This window comes from Olea europaea, unplaced genomic scaffold (genome assembly GCF_002742605.1).
Source record: "Olea europaea var. sylvestris unplaced genomic scaffold, O_europaea_v1 scaffold971, whole genome shotgun sequence".
NCBI classification, from domain to species: domain Eukaryota; kingdom Viridiplantae; phylum Streptophyta; class Magnoliopsida; order Lamiales; family Oleaceae; genus Olea; species Olea europaea.
In genome coordinates, this window is record NW_019268212.1 from 273,906 (window position 1) to 293,060 (window position 19,155).

The 19,155-nt window shown below is 33.5% G+C and overlaps 1 protein-coding gene and 1 pseudogene across 1 annotated transcript; both read left to right on the forward strand.

Moving 5' to 3' along the window:
* Positions 1 to 3,907, forward strand: part of LOC111392743 — a 6,174-nt pseudogene extending 2,267 nt beyond the window's left edge.
* Positions 3,908 to 9,851: 5,944 nt separating this feature from the next.
* On the forward strand, positions 9,852 to 18,514 carry LOC111392735 (histone H2AX-like; the record flags this gene model as incomplete). The annotated part of the gene is made up of 3 exons (XM_023018136.1): positions 9,852 to 9,981; positions 10,060 to 10,293; positions 18,348 to 18,514. Coding segments are annotated over 3 exons (531 nt in total), but the record flags the coding sequence as incomplete, so codon positions are not given.
* Between the last annotated feature and the right edge of the window lie 641 nt (positions 18,515 to 19,155).

Genomic DNA, 19,155 nt, shown 5'->3' on the forward strand with positions numbered 1-19,155 from the left:
CAAGTCACTCATCTCAAAGTCTCTCATCATCTTTTTCTTGAATTCTTCCACCATGCTTTTACTTGTACCAAAGTATAGAAGATCATCCACATAAAGACATACTACAAGAAAGTCTCTTCCAAGATTATTGACATATAGAGATGATTCACTCGTGCTTCGATTGAATCCATTTTGATGAAATAGCTATTGATTTTGCTATTCCATGCTCGCGGCGCTTGTTTTAAACCATAAAGTGCCTTGTATAAACGATAGACTTTTCCTTCTTGTCCTTTGATTTCAAATCCTTCGGGTTGCTCGACATAAACTTCTTCTTGAATTTCACCATTTAAGAATGCCGATTTTACATCAAGTTGATAAACACATACCTCCAATTGAGCTGCCAGTGCCAAAACAGTACGAATTGTCTCCATTCTTGCAACCGGAGCATATGTTTCAATGTAATCAATTTCGGGCTGTTGAGAATACCCTTTTGCAACAAGACGTGCTTTGTGCTTTTGGATCGACCCATCTTCATTGTATTTTATTTTATAGACCCACTTGAGTCCAATGATTTTCTTCCCTTCTGGCAAGGCAACAAGCTTCCAAGTTTTGTTTTTCTCGATTGTGGACATTTCTTCATTCATGGCTTTTGTCCAACATACTTCTTTTGAGGCTTCTTCAAATGATTGTGGTTCACTAGAGAACAACCCAAGTTCACATGACTCATATATGTCTTGTAGTGAACGTGTCTTTCTTGGAGGGCTTTCTGGATCAGATTCTTCCTCACTTCTTGGAGTAGGGTTTGGATTATGCTCTAAATTTCCAACTTGTGACGGACCTGCTTGAAATGTTAATGGATCAACAAAATGGTATGGTGTCTGGTCCACAACTTCTTTCCCTTTCCAATCCCAAGATGCAGCTTCATCAAAAACAACGTCTCGTGAAACTGTAATTTTGTTTGTAGTTGGATCTAATAACCGATATCCTTTAGATTCATCACTATATCCAACAAAGACAAGTTTTTGTCCTTTCTCGTCAAATTTCTCCCGATTTTGAGAAGGGATAAGAGCATAAGCAATGCTGCCAAATATTTTGAAGTGATCAACCATTGGCTTCTTTTTGTTCCAAGCTTCGTATGGAGTTTTATTCCGTACAGCCTTTGTTGGAGACCGATTGAGAATGTATACTGCCGTATTTACAGCTTCTGCCCAATACAGATTTGGAAGTCCTTTGCCCTTTAGCATGCTTCTTGCCATTTCAACAATTGTGCGATTTTTTCTTTCGGCCACGCCGTTTTGTTGCGGAGTTCGACTCACAGTTAATTGTCTTTTGATGCCATTTTTTCTGCAATGTTCCATGAAAGGATTATAGAGATATTCATCTCCACGATCGGTCCTTAAAGTTTTTATCAAAAAACCACTTTGCCTTTCTGCTTGAGCTTTGAATTGAAGAAATGTGGAATATGCCTAGATTTTTGACTGAGGAAGAAAATCCATATCATTCTTGTGAAGTCATCAACAAAGAGAATAAAATATCTCTTGTTTCCAAAAGTGGGAGTTTGCATTGGCCCACAAATATCCGAGTGCACAAGCTCAAGTGGTGCTTTCGTTCTCCATGAAGTTTTTGGAAACGACAACTTGTGCAATTTCCCATAGATGCATCCTTCGCACATTTTGTCTATGTGTTGGATGTTAGGAAGTCCCGTCACCATGTTTTTCATTTGGAGTAAAGGAAGGCCTCTTTCATGAAGATGATCCTATCGTAAATGCCACAAATACGCCAAATCTTCGTCTCTTGCCTTGAGTGCACAATTCTCATTTAGTGGCATCATATGAGGAAATGTCTTGTTCTTCATTTCAATATTTGCCACAAAAATATTTTTCTTTTTGTCAAAAACTTTACATGCACCATCATCAAAGTGGACAGAGAAGTCACTTTGAATAAGTTGTCCAACACTTAGGAGATTATGAGAAAGATTGGGAACATAAAGAGCATCTGTGATGAGTTTCTTGTTACCTTCTTTAATTTGGACAGCAATGGTGCCTTTTCCTACCGCATCTCTACATGTTCCATCGCCAAGAATTACTTGTGAAGTAATATTTGGATTAAGGTCCACAAAGATGTCGTGATTCCCCGTCATGTGATTGCTACAACCGCTATCCAAATACCAAGGGCTTTGAGCTCCATTTTCATAATTTTGAGAATAAAACAGAATTTCCTTTTCATTCTCTTGAGAAAAGTTTGCTGCACTTTTTCTTTCTGTCATCTCTTTATTTTGAAACCAACAATCCCTTTGAGAATGATTGTGGATCTTGCACCTTTTGCATCTAAAGTAGCACTCCTTTGATTCATGATTGATTTTTTTGCAAATTATGCAAGTTGGATTGTTACCACCAGAAATTTGTGTTTGCTTGCCTTTCCATTTGCTTTGCTTGTCACCCTTCTTCCAATAGCTATCTTTTTGTTTTGTTTGATTTGAGCCTCTGTTGTGATCTCCATAGTTGTTCGATCCTCCTTTTGATGTTTGCTTTGATTGGAAAGCTTGTTCGGTAGTGGATTGGTTACTCGAATGATTGATCCTTTGCTCATGGGCAAGAAGTGACCCGGTTAACTCATAAATGGTCATTTTAGACAAGTCTTTCGATTCTTCAATTGCGGCTGCAACATGGTCAAACTTTGGAGGAAGGCATCTTAACATTTTCTCCATGACTCTTTTATCTGTAATTGTGTCACCACAGCTTTTGATTTGATTTACTGTCTCGGCTATTCGTGAAGAAAAAACACGAACCGATTCTCGTTCTTCCATTTGGAGATTATCAAAGTCTCTCCATAAGGATTGAAGTTTCAAGGCGATCGTTTTCTCTGTTCCTTGAAATTCTTGCATCAATATTTCCCAAGCATCTTTGGCTTTTTTAACACCAAAGATACGAGGAAAAATTGATTTCCCGACTCCTTGTTGAATATAGCGGAGAGCCATTGCATCTTTTCTTTTAAATTCTTTTTGCAATTTTTCGTAATCTTCATTGTCTTCGGATGGTTCTTCGTACTCCTCATCGTCAATGACATCCCAAAGATCTAAGGAGATGAAGAAAGTTTGCATTTGGATGCTCCAGTATTCATAATGCTCGCCTTCGAAGATTGGGACTTGACTGGAAGAATATGTAAACAACGAAGCTGTTTGTATGAAAGCCATGAAAAAATACAATCACAAGTTATAGCTCTGATACCAAATTTGTTAGTGCGGAAATGAAGTGTTGAAGAAAAACTTGAATTTTTATTGATAGTTTTTGAATTGCTACAGCACACTCAATAATGTTTTCTTCTCTTTTTTTTTTCTTACAATGAGACTACAAGAATGACCTCTATTTATAGGACCACATGGATAACTCTAGAGACATGGGAATATAAATGGACACCTAATAATTCATGAATTTGCATCATTTATTTTCCTGATACATTTTCTTCAAGTGCATCATGTATTTTCCTGATACATTTTCTTCAAGTGCATGTAACCTTATTTATTTCCTAAGATTACAAATTAATGCCACATTTAACAATAGAAAGTTTGATGAGTGTGTCGATGCCGTTGCCCTGGTTTGCCTCCCTGTCATTCTTGAATACCTTGCTACTGCGATGGGTTATCGGTTTTGTTTGTTCCCATTTCGAACATTTTTTATGTTCAGGATTTACTATATGGTTCTGTTGATTGAGGTTTTGAAGCGTGCAGGAAACGAGGCCAGGGACAAGAAGAGGAACAGGATTGCCCCTAGGCATAAACAATTGGCTGTAAGGAATGACGACGAGTTGAGCAAGCTTTTGGGAAATGTTACCATTGCAAACGGTGGGGCTTCTGACTAACATTAATCAGTATTTGTTGCCAAAGACAGCTGGCAGAAAAGAAGAAGAGATTGGCTCTGCTTCGCAATAGTTCTACGGTTTTACAGTGTCTGGATGGATATTAAGCCCTTATTTGATCACTATTATTTGATACTCTTTTTTCTGCATTCTCACTTTCAACCACATATTCACACAATGTAATATTTTGCATGTAAATCCAAAACTTTTCCTTACTTTTTAACTACACATTTTCCTAAAAAACACTGTCCAAAACATAGTTTTCCAAGATAATGGTTGTCAAACAGTGGCTTAGGGTTTTGGTCTTCAGATTTTTATCAGTTAAGACCCTTCTAAAATATAATATTTTTTTGTTTAACTATACGAGTCTATGTTTTTTTATTTAATATGTCAATAATCAGTTGTCTTAAGATTATGCGACTGAAGACATAGATGTTGCTTGCTTAACTATTTGGTGGTAATTGGCATTGTTTGAAATATCGAATGGGAATGAATATTCTATTATGTGGCATATGATATATAAAGCACTAATCTTTGGAGTAAATTGGATATGAATGCCGATTGGATGTTTTATAAGCACCCTCGATTAAGTTAATATGGGTATTAGTTGCACCAACGTTGAATACAATTAAATTGATCATTGTTCGTTTTCGATCTAGTACTCAACATATTTGGAACATAAACATCATTGGGTTTCATGATTTGGACTCAGTCTACCCATTTGTACTCGTATTTAGGGTTTGTAGACGTGGTCGGACATTTCTCTGGCTTGTAGAACTCAGCGAGAATTCTTTATAGTAGATTTACTTGGTTAACGAAATCTACACATTGTTGACAGTAAGCTATCTCAAACCATTTATTTATATCCTTCCCAGGTGGTAGCCTTACAGCTTCTCTCAGGTTTTCACTGACTAAATTTGCATCAATATGTTTTCTTAGTTGTACCATCTTACTTTGCCATAACATTCTTTGGCTCCTTCAATTGCTAAAAAAATAAAAAAGCCTAATGCCTCTTCACAAAGAAGAGGATAGAGAAACTAGTTTCCTCCCTATTATTCAAACATAGAGAAATAATTACCACATAGGGCTAATTACCCAATCTAATTTTGTATCTGCATTCAATGTCTCGTATAAAGAAAATTACTTTTGTACTAATGGAAGTGGACCCTGGTGAAAGTAAACCAATATTTAGTGACTAAAAAGTTAAAATTAAGTAAAATTTATATTATAAGTTATTTATACCTAACAGAACACTTATGATGCACGTGCAACACATGTGATGTATTTGATTATGTAATTGAATGTCTAATTCTTGGTGAATTTATACTTATATGAGATTCTTTTTTTAACTTTCGAGAATATTATTTACTTACAAGTGAAAATTTTCTTATAAGTAATTCTTTTGACTTATAATTTACTTATTAGTAATTTTTTTACCATGATTGGATTTTTCATACAAGTTAAATTTCTACGCATGAGTAAATACACACACACAGACAACTTATTTACTTATGAATATATGTGTTTCAATTCAATTCAAAATTTCCATATTTTTCATGAAGTATTTGAATTAATAATATGGTCTAAAGGGAGATTAGGACCAATGGCATACATACACCTTGGCAAAAGTTAGCACATATTTAATTCTTAAAAACATGAAATTAAGTTAAATTTTTTGATTATGAGTATACATATTTTAATTCAATTAATTTTACTCCTTATTGTACATGAAATAGTGAATTTAATATATGTTTTAAAGTGTTACATAGACATTATTATTCTAATCCCATAGACTATAGGGGTATAACACCCCATATTATGTTATATTGAGTGTTAATTACAAGAAACATTGAATAGGATCTTCAAGTACTCAACATATTTGGGAATGGAAACTTCGCGTCCTCCCATGTGTACTCGTTTTTTGGGTTAGTATATATTGTTTGACAGTTCTATGGTTTACAAAACACAGTAAGGGCTCCATAGAGCAGATTCATATGGTTGATATCTACAGTGTTGACAGCAAGCCATTGATTTATATATATCAGAGGTGGTTGCCTTACAGCTTCTCTCAAGTTTCCACTTCCTAAGGTTGCATTTTAAGCTACTTATATTGTCTACTTTTTTTTTTTTTAACAAAACATGTGCTAGCATGTACAACCCAAATGATTTATTTTTAATTTATAACTAGTAGTATAATTGATTTTTTATTCTAGGTGAATTTGTATTTGTTTAGTTTTTTTATACCATATGAGACTTTTTACTTATAATTAATTTTCTTTTTACTTCTAAATAAATTTTCACTAACGAATGACTTTTACCTTATAGGTAAATTTTGTACCATGAACGATTTTTTTCTTTTCATAAAAATAATTTTTTACGTATATGTTTATATATAAACTTGTTTACTTATGGGTATAGGTGTTTTAAAATGATTGGTAAAATGATATTTTGAAATTTTGATTACTTTAAACAATCATAAGGAGTTCAAATGAGCTTACTCAAATGTTTCTAATTTAGTTGAAGTGCAATGACTGATTCCTGAACCTTACGAACATGAATATACACTACAATAAAATGTACATTTTACGGCGTGCAATGCATGCCGTAAAAACCAATTTACGGCGTGTGGCCGCATGCCGTATAAAGAAATGCCGCAAAAAGTATTTCCTTTTTACGGCGTGCAATGCATGCCGTCTGTGAACGCCATCAAAACCTTTTATTTTTTAACGGCGTCCACATGCACACTATAAAAGGTAACGTATTTTTTTTTTAAAAAAATTGTTTATGTATTTGATTACCATAGTAATTACAAAACAAAATTCCATAAATATAACCAGGTTTTTCATAGATTCCATAAATATTGAGTACAGTTTAATATAATATATCAATGTAAAATTCATTTCAATACTTCTCAAAAAGTATATACCACTTCACATAAAAAAAAAAATCATTCTTGGTGCCTTTGAAACTTCTTCACTATGCAATTACGACTTCTTGCTATTTCTTTGTCTTCTTTCCTGCTGCATTTATGAGAGAGAAAAATTGTATAAATGCTAGCTAAAGGAAAGGTCACTGAACAGATCAAGAAAATGTAAAACGAACCTTCTGAAGGTTGGTAACAATATCCATCGTAAGCTCTGAATCTGCGGGTTCTTGATAATCAATTTTAGCTTCTTGAACACCCTTTGAGACAACAGTGTTCGTGTTCTCATCGGCATAAAGAAATTCCTAAAAAATTAACATTGATCCCCTAATGATCTCTGTCAACAATGTAAGAGAAATCACATCTGTTTCGTCTCTTCTTTTCCTAATATACATTCTACATGCCTTATGGACTCATAATATTAGGTGCCAAACTGAAAAGTGTACTTTTCTGGTGCCTATTTCATTTTCCTAAATAACGTAATTCAGGTATGTAAATTAAGATGCATAACCCGCAATAAGTAGAAGTGAGTAGAAGTATAAAACTGACAAGTTCAAGTACAAGCTTATACACCACATCTATTCCGGACAGCACCTTTCCGAATACAACATGACGACTGTCCAACCTGTTGAACATTTAACTTTTGTTAGATTTTCAGGCTAAATAGAAGCACCAGACAGAAGATCTGAAAATGGATGACAGTTTTCTCATAACAGCAGGATCATAAATTGTATAGTTACCAGCTGGTCGTCACAGATGAAAAAGTGTGAACCATTAGTGTCCTGCCCAGCATTTACCATAGACCTAACCCCTGAAAATTGGACAAAAATAATAAGATGACACAAAGAATGCTTTCACACAGTGAAACTCAGAAATCTGAAATCATGGAGTGAGATGGTATTAGGGAAGGGGAGGTTCTAGGGCATATATAGGCAGTTCTCCTACCAGGTCTGGTATGTTTGATTTTGAAATTTTCATCAGCAAACTTCTCCCCATAAATTGACAATGTCTTAGCTTTTGAATGAAATTAAAGTAGGTCACAGTCAACGGTATTGAAGGATGTCATCAAAATTAACCCACATAATAAGTCAAACCTGATCATAATGGTATAACATTTTCAATCATAGAACAATACATTGAATATTCATAACTATAAGTTAGAATCAAGAAATTACCATGTTGGTATGGCCAACTCTCTTTACTGGGGCCTCGCTTGATTGCCCAGTAATTAGTAAGGAAAGGACGATCTTGATGTTTCACACAATGACATGACATTGTAATTGCAACTTCTGCATAATCCATTCTCCAACTTTGAAATATCAAGATCAACTAGCTCAACATACTTTTAAGAATCCTCCAATAAAATTAACATGTGACCTCTATATAGCGGCTAGTTAAGTGACATTATTTTACCAGGTCAACATATCCAATTGCATCAATTAGTGGGACTTGGAACCTCATATCTTATCATCTCATCTTTTTTGCTAAAGCTAGGCTTCATTAGCTCATATTCTATAAATTCTTCTAGAAATCAAATAAACTGAAATAAACATCATTTTTAGATTTATAAAATTAAAATCTGAGTGAATTATAAGCTACAAACTAATTGGATTATACTATCAAATTGAATTATTTATCATTTAACTACCAACTTTCAACCAAAATGCCCATTAGCAAAGCTTCGGTCCCAGTTTTTGGGTAGTAAACTTCCTGGCCTACATCTACGCAATTACAAATGACTTTATTGCCCTCGCCAACCATCTACACACCATTGTTCAATTGTTCTCAATGCAGCAGTGCCAACATCCAAAATAAATCTTTAAACAATAAAATTCAACAACACCCCATGTTTAAATTTTTAAATAAACACAAAATTGAAAAACATACTTAGGTTTTCCCTCAGATGCATTTCTCTCCAGTTTTCTGCAAACTCAAAATTGACAACAGGAAAAATAACTCAAATGAACAATAAATAAATGTGCATAGACAATGTACGTGAATGATTTGTGTCCTGGGAGGCGAGCGACGAGAGTGAGCGACATATGTGGGAGGCAGAGAGAAACGAAAGTGAGGGCTGAGGTGCCGTCGATCGACGGTGGAAGTCGGAGAGAGACGAGAGTGAGCTAAGGCGCCTGTGGTCGACCGTGGAAGGTAGAGAGAGAGATTGAAAACTGAAGCGCCAGGGGAAATCATGGAGAGGCGAAGTTGATGGGGAAAAGAGCATGGAAGAAATGTTGTGTTTTTAGGGCTTTGTAATGAATTTTTTGACAATATAACACGGCGTGCTTTTTAGTGCAAGCCGTAAATGCCGGTTAATACGACTGTAAATGCTCTAATTACTTGATCTTTCATGGCATACATACATCGCATGCCGTAATTGGTCTATTTTTACAGCATGCCGTAGATGCACGCCGTAAATACATGCCGTAAAAAGCTACTTTTGTTGTAGTGATAGTGTTTTCTGTATGTAACAACAGGATTTACTTTAACAAGTCAATTCAATTAACAAAAGAAATTATAGAAGCCTCCAAAAGTAGTTATGTTGTGATGCAAGTTTGCTATAATTACCATCCTTTGTATATTTTTAGGTGCTTAGTACCAGATCAAGAAAATGGATCTGGTATGTTTGACTTTAGCCGCTTTTATTCTTACGTGTGGTTTTTATTTATTGTGTTTGAATGGAAGCTCACGAAATGCACTTCAAAATAAAGCTGCTAATGACATTGCTTATAAGTAGAAAAATATTTATATCTATAAGTATCACTGTGATATACAAAAAATTTCATATAAGAAACCATAAACTGAAAATTTTATTAAGGGACACATATAATTTTATTCTTCTAAAAATCTTTCAAAACTAGTGGATAATAAACTCCCAAACATAGGTTTGCGAGTTTTATAAATTGGTACTAGAACCACTCAAAATTGAACCTCTTGTAAATGGTCCTAAACGATACATTAAAAAACGCTAATAACCGTTACGCCAAATCTCCCAAGCAGGCCCTTAGGATTTACAGTAAAATTAAAATCTGAAAATGAGTTCAACTGGCTTCCACTAAGGGTAGTAGATGGAAGCCCAAGTAATTAAAATATTTATCTCGATCTCGTAACTGGCCTTGAATTCCCAGTTGGAAGAATCACTGGATTTTTAAGAAATCGAAAGTTTGATGAGCGTGTCGACGCCGGTGCCCCAGTATGCCTCTCCGCCATTCTTGAATACCTTGCTTCTGAGATGCGTTATGGGTTTTGTTTGTTCCCATTTCGTACATTTTTTATTTTCAGGATTTATTATATGGTTCTGTTGATTGAGGTTTTGGAGCTCGCAGGAAACGAGGCTAGGGACAAGAAGAAGAAGAACGGGATTGCGCCTAGGCATAAACAATTGGCTTTAAAGATCGATGAAGATTTGAGCAAGCTTTTGGGAAATGTTACCATTGCAAACAGTGGGGTTCTGACTAACATTAGTCAGTGTTTGTCGCCAAAGATAGCCGATGGAAAAGATAAAGAGAATGGCTTTGCTTCGGAAGAGTTCTACGGTTTTTAATTTATTATTTATGACATTTGGATGGATATTAAGCCCTTGTGACCACTATTATTTGAAAACTCTTTTTTCTGCATTCTCCTCTTCAACCACACATACACGCAATGTAATTTTTTGCATTTAAATCCAAAACTTTCCCTACTTTTTAGCTACACATTCTCTTAAAAAACACTGTTCAAAACATTGGTTTTCCAAGATAATGGTTGTCAAACAGTGGCTAAGGGTTTTGGTCTTCAGATTTTTATCAGTTAAAGACTTTTCTAAATATAATAGTTTTTTATTCAATTATACGAGTCTATGTTATTTATTCATTTATTTTTTGTTTGTCAATAATCAGTTGTCTTAAGAATATGCGACTGAAGACACAGATGTTACCTGTTTCACTATTTTGTGGTAACTGGCATTGTTTGAAATATCGAATGGAAATGAATATTCTATTTTGTTGCATATGATATATAAAGCACTAATCTTTGGAATAAATTGGATATGAATGCCCATTGGATGTTGATACCATTTTGGGACTTCATTTCTGGTTTATACTGTTACTCGCATTTTCTATATGGTTAATTCATGTTTTTGTCCGTGCTTGTGCGCAGTGGTGAGTACTTCATTCCAAAGATGGTAGAAGTTGATTGTTTATACTTTAGAGCTTCTGGTGCTGTAATTCCCATCTTTTACATTTTAGTTCGTTTCATGATCGTCCAAAAACCCAAAAAAAAAAAAAATTACATACATCGAGTGACTTGCACATGAATCTTACAAGTTATATTAAAGCTTGGAAGGACAAATTCTCCAGTTTTTTTGTTCATTTCCCAATTTTTTAAATATTTAAATGTGCTCATTCAGGAAGGAATTTTAAAAGAGTTTAGGCATCCATTTCACATCTGTCGCATGTGAATTGCACGTGCACCGCACGTAGTGTGGCTGAAAAGGATAAATACTCAATAACGTGATTTCTCATTTGATAATTTGTATTAAATGAAGATTTGTAAATGTTTTAGTAGTTCTCTTGGTGATTTAACATTCACCTTGATGAAAATTTTCAACTCATTAGTCCAGCAATGGGTGGTGATTATAGCACGCTGCATCACAATATAATCATTTTTCGAGGCTTTTGTAACGGCTTATGCAAATAGAAAGACAGATGACCATGTCTTTATTGCTAAATTGATGAAAACAGTATACTATATATGGAGATACTCAACTGTGAAAGTTTTTAACGAGTCATTTCACACATGAATTCTACTTAAAAGGAAAATAAAAATCTAAAATTCTCATTTTCAATCTTCATGCCACATCATCTATCAGCAGCACATCTCTATCTGCCAATCAAACTCTAGCACTATCTCACTAAATTCTTATATAAAACCATCTACTGACCACTTCATCTCCATAAAAGCCCGGCATTTTCTTGCAAATTCTAGTTTCCAATTTCAATTCCTTTCTAGGGTTTATAGTAAAATTCAACTGGCAGAGCCTCCACTAAGGGAGGTAGAGGGAGGCCCAATGCATTGAAATCCTATGCCTATCTAGTAAAGTCGGTGTCGAATTCCCTGTTCCTAATCACTTGATTTCTCAAATTTTGGAAAGTATGCCGAGCAAGTGGGAGTCGATACCCTAGTCTATCTCTGCACTGTCCTTGAATACCTTGTTGCGGAGGTGAGTTGGGGGTTTTATTTGTTCCCATGCCATACATTTTTTTTTTTTTTTTTTTTTTTTTTTTTTTTTTTATTTTTTTTTTTTTTTTTTTTTTTTTTTTGTAGAACTACATGTCAACATGCTTGTTCATTAGCAGGATAGCCCATTCAAATTTCAGATGGACAACTCACATGTATAGGCTACAAAGCAGAATAGTTGTTGGATTGAGCTCTATATAAAGAAAATGTAATTCACAAGACATATATAGTAAAAATAAAAAATTACAGGCCTATTATTCTCTATATAGTATCACTTAGCCACTAAAATGATGAACATCTGATCCACATTGGTCTCCTCATTCTCCTCCGCTTCCTTATCCAACCTTCCGCTAAGTACTGTCAATAACAATCTTAATCACTTTCTACCCCAATCTTAATCACTTTCTACCCCATGCAGAAGGCTCAAGCCCTATGCTACTTCCATGTTCAGTCAATTTTTGGGTACATTGATGGCATAGTGAAACCCTCCGACGGAAGTTGATTCCCCTCCCCCCCCCCCCCCCCATCCCATTTCTGATTTTATCTTCCAGATTCCAAACCCTCAATACGAGGCAGTGGTCAGGATTCTTTTATCCTTCCACCCATAAATGCCTCACTCACTGAAAATTTCCTCACTCAGGTCATGACCTACACTATCTCTTAAGAAGTATGGCTTGCTCTCAAATGCAATTTCTCCTCATTTTCCCTAACTCAAAACTGTTCAAATCCACACTAGCTCGTCAGCGCTAGGAAAGACGCTATGTCCGCCAATGACTGTTTCCTCTGTATCAGCCGCATAGCTAATGAGCATTACTAGCCAGACATTCAAGTTTGATGAAGTTATTAGTTATAGTCTGACCTATAAAATAATATAGTTGAACAATGAAAATACAATAACCACCACCAAGAGGAAAACACAAGGTCCATCGTATCTTAATTTGATCCTCTGAATGTTCTCAATGATATCCATCAATATCATTCATATCTAGTGTACAATTGCAGCACACACGAAAGAGAATGTCCAATAAATATTATAGTGCATGAAATGTACATCCAATCATGCATATGTAGTGGAGATCCCCGAGTATAGGCAAGGTAGGCGATCGTCTGAGGCCCCGCTTTGGCGAGAGCCCCAAATTATTTAAAGTTAATTAGTTGATTGAAGAAAAATAAAAATTATATTTATGAAATTCTGTAAAATAGAATTATTGTATGCAAACATAAGAAACTAATAAAAATTGAAAATATAAAAATCTTTATATATATATATAGGAATGATGTCCCAAGCATCGGTACTTAGCTTATGTTAAGTACCGGTGACATGTAACATCATTTAACAAGTGAATCATTAAATACATGAGACCTACCATTAATTTATTCACCAATTAAATGGTGTGACATGTCACCGGTGTTTAGGAGATCATTTCCGTGTGTGTGTGTGTATACTTTCCCTCTTTATAACTAAGTTGACGCTTTATTTTCCAAACATTCATTTTCTCTTCTTAACCAAACAAAATGCCTCTTTGTCTCTTAAAATTCCGTGTCAAACAATCACCAACCATTATTTTTTCATCCCAACAAGATATATATCCCTTTGAATTAAAATTTTAAAGATTCAATTTAGCATATTGGTTTGATCTCACTACCATTGTTACAACCTTGCAAGTTTCTTTCTTTATCTTCTTACTTCAAAACACATAGTGCAAAGTATATAGGTTGTTATAATATTGTTTTGTTTTAATCTCATGATAATAATATTTTTACATGTTTGCGAAAAGTAATTTGAATTTAATAATTCTTTGTCCGTGTTCAGACAAATACTTTTTATTTTTAAGTTAATTTCTTATAAATTAATATAAAACTAGAAGCTCGTTTATATTTGATCATCATTTTCATTATTTTATTACATTATCTTTTATAGTCAAAATTCTCCAATTTTGTATATAAATCACTCAAATATATATTGAATTTTGTTTGAAATAGTTGTAGAGAGAAAATAATCATAAAAGCCATTGCATTATAATTCTGTTTGCCAAACTTTACTTGTAATTTGTATTGCAGGTTGAAATTTGACATTTTGTTAATTTCCTCTTTAAAATTTTGTTTGTGTTAGATTCTTCATAATTATATTAAGCCCCTATTTGGTATTGATTAAAATCTAGATTTTAATTTTAGTCAAAATCAACAAGAAATTTTAACCACATATGAGTCCCACAACTTTTCATCAACATATTTCATCTACTTTTATTAAAATCTACTTAAAATCTAATTTTAATGTCCACCAAAAAAGGCTAAAACTAAATGTAAGAAGACTCAAAATATGTGCCTCACATTTGAAATTGACATAATGCCCCCAAAATATTAGGGTCGGCCCTGTGCATATGGCTTGAATCTTCGTACTTTGTGCCGTATAGGCTCAAACATTAATATGGCCAATAACAAGTGCACTTAACGAGTCTCCGTGAAGTTCTACATAGTTTAAACCACAGCTAAGGATCCAACAGTTTCTCGGTCATCACCTCCATGAGACCACAACGCCGATTTCCTTAACCCGGACTATCTTTAATGCTCGTTGGTAGTTTCAGTTAGGTATATTAATTCAGGAAAAAAAAAAAAAAAGAACAGTACCTTTGTAAAAGGATTCTAGTCACTATCCTTACGTCCACTATGAATGAAATAACAATGCAGGTGCTGCTAGAATGCTAATGCTTGATATTAAGAATAAATAAGTTACCTAATAGTAAACCAGAACATCAGAAACAATATCATAGTACAATAATGTACTAGAGTTGTAATTGTCGATATTTACCTCAATTTCTCGTATCATGCTAGCATCTGCATAATTTGAATATTCGCATCATAAGTTAATTATGATCATACCACTTCGTGTGATCGACTTATTGGTTATTCAAGGCTTAAAATTCTAAAAGGGGTGGGCTTTCAAGGGATCTCTCGTGTTGACCATGGGCGGACCCACATGGGATCTTGTGGGGTCAAGTGATCCCTCAAAAAGTTTTATTTTTCCAAAAATTCGGTAGTTGCCCTTTTTACCCCTAATTGCTCACATTTACAGGCTACTGTTTACTGTGTTCTTCCACACAAAAGAAAAAAAAAGGGGAAAAATCTCTTCCATTCTCGAATAAATCCTCGTCCAATCTCTAATTCCAATTATTCTTCGATTTATTCATCATTAATGTAATTTGACTTATTTTCATTAATATTACGCTGTTTTAAAAAAAATAAAAAAAAATTACATTTTAACGTCGACAATATAGAATAAGGTTTTGATGCCTAAAAAAGGATGGATATGGATGTCCACACCTGAGGGTTGAAGGACGCCGACACCCAACCATCGGGTGAATAGGCTCACGATTCCAGTGATGCCCCCTGTCTATAAATTTACAAGGTCTTCTTATAATATTTGCTTATATAAAAGTAATTAAAATAATTAATTGAAGGTAGGTTACTTTTCTAATCGATGACTTTTATTTATAAGTAATTATTTGACAAATGAGTGGATTTTTTTCTTAAAATTGAATTTTAATTGCATGCAAAGTTATTTATACATGTATACGTATTTTAAATTAGTTAATTTTTCTACTATTATTTATGTATATTTAATCCTGTAGTTAGTAGTATGAGTGAAATCTTACTCCAGTTGAATGTTCATTATATTAGTTAATATTTTGACCATGAGAATTTTTTTACTTATAGATGAACTTTTTACTTTTAAGTAAATATAACTTAAATAAAGTTATACTCACATCAACTTTCTACTTTAAGGAAAATCTGTGTCCCCTCCACCCCCACTCCCCCAACAATAAGAAACGAAAGGCTTCACCTAAACATGTGCAGTAGGGACATTCACATATTTTGTCGAGGCATCGGAACGTTTGCAGGAGTTGATTAGGCTCTTGTACTCCATTAAAACTCCCTCTGAGACCAAGTTCAAGGATTTGAGGAATTTAAATAATCAAGTAATTCACAATTAAACGAAAACTCTTGATTATCAATCATTTTCAGCCAAAATATTATAAGACGTGTGATGTATGTGCAATTAACGTGTGGCACATGGCAATTTGGCACCTAAACTCAACCAAAACTTCTTCCAAGGCCAAGCTTGAGGACTTGAGGGATTTAAGAACGAGATATTTTGCGATCAAAAGAAAAGGCAAGGACATTTGTCCTTTCCACCTATATTATAATGCGTGCAATTCACTTGTAACGCACGTGGCGCATTTAAAATTATGTATTTAATAGTATGAATAAATTTTAATTTTAGGTGAATTTTTAATTCGAGTGAATTTTTTGACATATGAGGACATTTTCTACTTAGGGCTGGTAGACATGGTTGGACATTTCTTTGCAATAGAGAACTCAATGAGGGGTTCCATAGAGTAGATTACCTGGTTGAAGAAATCTACAGTGTTGATGGCATGCCATCCAGTTATATCCTTCCAAGGGGGTAGCCTTACAGAGCTTCTCTCAGGTTTCCACTGCCTAAAGTTGTGCCAATATATATATTTTTTAGTCGTGTTGACTAAAGGGAGATAATAAACAAGAATTAATTCAATCCCGTTGATTGCTAGATAGGGCTAATTACCCAATCTAATTTTGTGTATCAAATTGAGATATCTCGTACATAGAAAAGTACTTGTGTACAATGGAGAAGAATGTGACACAAGTAATTAAACCCTATTCGGTATTCTAAAATTTAAAATTATTTAACTTTACATTATAAGCTATTTATATTGTCATGCAGATGCACGTGTAATAGACGTGTTTAACAATATAGTATATGTTATACGAGATTTTTAACTTATGAGAAATCTTTTTTTTTTTTATTCTATTAACTTTTGAATAATTTTTTTACTTAATCATGAAATTTTACTTAATAGTAATGACTGGAATTATTTCACACAATTAAATATTACTTTTATTTAAATTTTATATAATACATAAACTTATTTAATTAATTAAGAGTATGATTTTTTAAATTCTATTAATTTTTCCATATTTTTCTTGAAATATTTGAATTAGTAATACAATCTATACCTATTCATAGAGGGTATTATTTCAACTGTATCGACTAAAGGGGATTTCTAATTCGGAGTAATTTAATTCTTGCAAACTGTTTATTTCTTACAAAAAATATTATGATTTTTAAGTTTATTTATTTATATAAAACTTATTCACTTATGAATATACATATATTAATTCAACTAACTTTCAAATTAAAATTCAAATCTAAAACTCTCACTTTCAATTTTCATGCCATGTCATCCATCTGCACCACACCTCTATCCGCCAATCAAATTCTATCACCCACTCACTAAAATTTTCATATGAACCCTATACACACCACATCATCCCCATAATATCTCAGCTTTTTCTCACAAATTATAACTCCAATTTCTATTCCTTTTTAGGGCCTACTGGGGAGTTTTTTTTTGCTACTAATAATATAAAAATTCACATGTAAAGTATAAAAAGTTATTTAAAAGTATAAAATTAACTTATAATTATAAAATTTACTTATAACTAAAAATTTTTGACTTCAAATGTCAAGTAAATATTTATCTTTATTTAATTTTTAAGTTTAATATTAACTTATATATAATAAATATTTATAAGTAAAATATCACTTATGTGTAAAAAAATTTATATGAGAAACTATAAATTGAAAGTTTTACTAAAGGACATATATGTAATTTTATTCTTTTAAAAATCTTTCAGAACCAGTGAATAATAAACTCTCAAGCATAGATTTGATAGTTTTTCAAATTGATACTAATCCCACTCAAAATCGATTTGCTCATAAACACCTAAAATCGATACTTTAAAACGCTAGTAACTGGTATGCAATAGCGGAACGACGGTGGGTCACAGCAGGGCACGTGACCCACCAACTTTCCAATTTTCTTTTTCTTTTTTATTATAAATAATAAAAGCCCAAACATTAAACAATCCAAAGTAAAAAGAGCCAAACCCACTACAACAAAACCCAGTTCAAACTTGCACTGTAGCCAATGGACCAATTCCGCCATTTAGCAATCAAAATTTTGATTTCCTTCACTTCTTCATCTCAATCCATTGCCTTATGCGAGTTTAACATCCAATATTTGTCTTTGTAAATTGTAATTCATAGTTTAAAATTTAACATTGTGGATTTTTAAAATTTAATTTCTCTTTTCCCTTTTTTTTTATGTATTTTGTGTTATGAATCAATAGAATTTATTGCACAATTGAAATTGCTATGGCTTCGATAATTTCCTTTACTCTATTTGTATTGAGTTTGTTGTATTTCATTGTTTGTATCATTCATGGAAAAATACTTTAAACATACAAAATATTAATGGAATGAATGTTCAAGATAAAAGGGATGAAACAGATGTTGGAAATAAAAAGGATGACTGGGATGTTAGGAATGAAAGTGAAGAACTTGATGTTGGAAATGATATGATTGAAACTAATGTCGAGGATGTTAGGGATGAAAGGCTTGAATTTGATGTTGCACGGCTTCCTTCGGATCAAGGATAGAGAGTTCCAATACAGTACTATGATGTTAATGTTCAAGATGTGATAAGAAGAGCATATGTGCAAAGAGATCCTTGCCAACCTTGCAACCATGAATTTTCACCCACAAGAATGGGTAATAAAGATAAGACAATTTTGTGTTTCATGGTATGATGAACATCCTAGTTGGTTGCAATACAATATAGCAAAGATGTTGTATTTTGCTTCTAGTGCTATCTTTTGAGTTCAAGTGGTGGTTCATTTGTTGATGGCTGGTTCTCAAATCAGAAAAAGAAGGAAATTATTAGAAAACACGTTGGGGCATCAAGTACTGCTCACAATTAGGCTCGAGTCAAGTATGAATCATTTAAAAATAAAAAAATAAAGCATTGCATCCTATCTCTTTAAGCAATCATATCAAGCTTGGAGGCAATATCGAAATCGTTTGAATGCATCAATCAATTGTGTTTGATTTCTCCTATGACAAGGGTTGGTCTTTCATGGATATGATGAATCTGAATATTCAAACAATCAAATAAACTTTCTTGAACTATTGCATTGGTTATGTGATCGTGCTGAAATTAAGGCAGTTGCTTTGGTGAATGTACTTGAAAATCTCAATTTAACATCATCATGAGTTCAAAAACATATTGTGAGTGCTATTG